The sequence below is a fragment of the Gavialis gangeticus genome, unplaced genomic scaffold, assembly GCF_001723915.1.
Source record: "Gavialis gangeticus isolate Ggan-Ray unplaced genomic scaffold, GavGan_comp1, whole genome shotgun sequence".
NCBI classification, from domain to species: Eukaryota; Metazoa; Chordata; order Crocodylia; family Gavialidae; genus Gavialis; species Gavialis gangeticus.
In genome coordinates this window covers 15,171,782-15,175,393 of record NW_017729016.1, presented here as the reverse complement: position 1 = coordinate 15,175,393, position 3,612 = coordinate 15,171,782, and the positions used below count along the sequence as shown (strand labels likewise).

Here is a 3,612-nt window from a genome sequence, read left to right as displayed (position 1 = left end):
AAAAAAAGCAGCAGACTCTGAAATACTTTCTAATCCAAGTCATTTTAATCTCTGTTAAAACTAACCCAGGTTTTGAAGAGGATTCAAGGGAAGCCCTCACTTTGTGCTCTGCTCTTAGAGAGGTTTGTCAAACAACATTTTAACTTACACAGTGATAAGAACACAGAATCAACTCAAGAAGACCAGAAATGAAATGACTGTGCCAGTAGCTTGTTCCTACCTTTCCACAATGTGATGGCTAGTAACTGATGTAATTTTGGGTGACCGAGTTTTCCTGACCCACCGCTGGACCATTTCAGTGCTCTGGATACAAAAGCCACTCTTTCAGGGGAATTTGGATCCATCAAACTAAACAATTTAGCCAAGTTTTCTAGAAGTGATACAAATATTTAACATCAGAGATGACAAACAGTTAACATCAGAAATATGTCAAACGTTTGGCTCTTACTGTATCTTAAAAAGCAACTGTTAGTCATCCTTCGTATAAAGACATATTAAATGACAGTCAGTCTTCTCCAGGTAGTGACTTTGAACATTATATGCTTCCATATGTAACTCAGTAACATCCAATTGACCTCTCCGCTGCAGTGCCAGAAGCCACACCCTGCCTAGTAAGCAGCAGGCAGTACATTGAAAAAAAAAGCCTTCCGTGCGCCATGGCTTAGGTTAGATGTCCTGGAGCTGTCAGGGAGTTCTCGTGGAAGAGAGGCTTCAGTTAGGAGTCACACCAGTCATAGAAAGCTGTTGGGGCTGGGAGCCTGTAATTAGGAACAGGACTGTCAGAGGACAACGGGGGGGGGGTAAAACATCAGACTGGATCTATGGATCTAAGTGCATTCTCTGTCCCATTCTCCATCCTGTCTGCAGGCCCCAAAGAACAGCAGTTTCCATGGGCTGTGAAAAGGACTCTTCATGTGATTTCCAGCTGGGCAGCTCACAAGAAGGGCTGTACGAACTGCACGCTTACCGAATCCGACAGTCCGACAAGCAAAGTTTCTCTGACAAAATGGACGACCCCTGGGCAATGTGCACATCACCACACTGACTGGATGAGAAGCCGCTGTCCTTCAAAGCGGCAGAGAGGTCAATTGCTGTGCAGGTAACACATGTTTCTCCTGTGTCGGAAAAGGACAACACCAAAAATCATGCTCCACCTACAAAACAGTGAGGTTTGCTCAAAGTATGCCTGGATGCTCATTATTTTCCACCAAAGACGTCTGTGGGGCGCTTCTGGAATTAAATTAATTCTTTGGCAGGGCAGGAGACCACAACACACGGCACAATGGAAAGGGCTGAAGTCTTAGGAGACTTATGTTACAGATGCAGCTAAGTGTTTTTCAGAAGTGGAAATACATATTAAACAATTTCAAACTAACCCCAGTAAAAGTCTCACCTAGTAGTTCATCTGTTACTTTTGTGTCTGATTTTTCCAGGGACTCTAAAACCAGCATGGACAGATCAGCAGCACTGTTTTGCTACAAAACAGAGACAACAAAAAGTGTTTGTCATTAGAAAAATGTATTAGAAAAACGCATTTTCTCTTTTTGTTTAATTGATTTTGTGAAAAGCAAACTAATAATTTTGGATGATTATAGCTCAGGCACAGGGAGAGTGTGCAGACCGATGAACCAATTATATTTAAAAGAGAAGGGAGCACTTTTCACAAGTCAGCTGTATCTATTTTGTCTCTCTAAGTGAGAAGTGAACTAGGGCAGTGTACCTCTGAATGAAGCAACTGGTAAATTACTGCAGTTTACTTGTCACTTGCTATGGGACAGAGTGGTCACATGAAACTACTACTGTGAAACAGCAGATGTGCAGTAAATCATTCCTTCCTCCATCCCTTTAAATTGGTGTAATTTGTTAATGTGTCCACACCCTCAGTCACAGGAATGTAATACTGTGTGCCAAATTGAAGTCCTCCATGAAAGCAAAACAGAATTGGGTTATATTGCAAATGCAGTGTGGATATATAAGAACATAACAAAATCTCCAGGATGAGGTTTAATTTGACACAGCTCATGTTTTCAGAGAAAAGACAGACTGAGGTGCAATGGTAAAGCTTACACAATAACTTACCAAAATAAGACTACTTATCAGCCCCAAACTTTTAGCACTAATAGCTCACTGCTCAGCTCCCAAAACTGTTTGGATAAAAAAAACCAACAAACAAAAAACCAGGTCTTACTTGGCTGTGACTGAAGAACAACAATGCCCCTGAATACATTAGTTCTCTTGCTTCTGCATGTTTTCCTTGCGACATATACCTGCAAACAAGACCAAAGCAAAACATCCCTTAATATTCAATAAAAGGTTCAAATATGCCCAATATTATTTGGATTTAAAGTGACCTAATATAACATCAAACACAAGGCAGCAAGATTTCAAGCAGGTTAGTAACACAAATAAAACTGCAGTATAGCAGGGTGGTTACGCTGCAAGTATGCAGTGTTTGAATGGATCGTAACAGAAGCAGTCTGAAAGGTTTCATTTTGGGCTGAGATAATGGCACAACCCCCAAAAGCCTGTCATGCTGCACTAGGCAAGTAGTCTAATTATAGTACTGATAAAAATTGCTAACAAATTCTACGACACCAGTTAAAAACTGGAAGCACTGGGTACATTTTTGCACAATCTGCACCTAGGATAAGTGCAATCGAGCACTATGACATGGATGCAACCTAGCAGGCTTCCAGGTCCCTGCCTGGGAGGAGCAGCCCAGCCAGGGCTTGTTTGAGGCCTCCACCCAGACAGAGCCCATGGGGTTGCCCAGCAAGGCCCAGAGGGGGCAGGGATTGGGGACCCCCACACCTGTCCTGCAGGTGCCCACCTTAGGGCCCTGGAGGCGCAGGTGAGGGAGCTCCAGGAGGAGGTCAGCAGGCTGAGGGGAGTCAGGGAGGTGGAGGAAGAAATTGACGGCTACCTCCTTTCCCTGCAGGGCCACACACCCAAGGAGGGAAGTGCCCTCCACAGCAGTGGCAGACGGTCACCTCCAGAACCAGGGCTGCTCGTAACACAGCACTACCAGTTCCTCCAGTCCAGCTGGAGAACAAGTACGAGGCCCTGGCAACACTGGAGAAGGAGGCAGAGGAGGCAACTCCACACTCTCCACGCTCCGAACAGGCCGAAGAAGCTAAGCAGTCCCGGAGGAGAAAGCGTCGAGTGATCATCATAGGTGACTCCATCCTGAGAGGCACAGAGGGTCCCATCTGTCACCAGGACCCCTCGACATGCAATGTCTACTGCCTACCCGGAGCAAAGATTCGTGACAGGGATGATCCAGGCCGTGATCCAGCCCACCGATTACTATCCCATGGTCCTAATCCACGTGGTTACAAATGATGCGGCCAGGAGAAGCCCTGATCACCTGATGGCAGACTACCACGCTCTGGGGGGTGTGCTGAAGGAGACAGGTGCACAGGTGGTTTTCTTTTCTGTTCTACCAGTGAGCAGATGTGGAAGATGGCATGAGACATGCATCGCAGAGACCAACTGGCGGCTTCGGGAATGGTGGCTTGAGGCGGGCTTTGGTAATTGTGCGTTCACTTCTAGGTTAGCAGATCTCCTTCGGCAGGCTTGAAACTAGGCTCGTTGGGGGAAGAGGAAGACGAG

At 45.7% G+C, this 3,612-nt stretch overlaps 1 protein-coding gene across 1 annotated transcript in view; it reads right to left on the bottom strand.

Moving 5' to 3' along the window:
* GET4 (golgi to ER traffic protein 4) overlaps window positions 1–3,612 on the bottom strand; it is a 23,718-nt gene that overhangs the window by 11,823 nt on the left and 8,283 nt on the right. The window contains exons 2-4 of the mRNA XM_019512608.1: window positions 2,189–2,295; window positions 1,394–1,475; window positions 221–370 (exon numbers count right to left, since the gene is read on the bottom strand). Coding sequence (XP_019368153.1) covers window positions 221–370; window positions 1,394–1,475; window positions 2,189–2,295 — 339 coding nt within the window. The remainder of the gene's footprint in view (window positions 1–220; window positions 371–1,393; window positions 1,476–2,188; window positions 2,296–3,612) is intronic.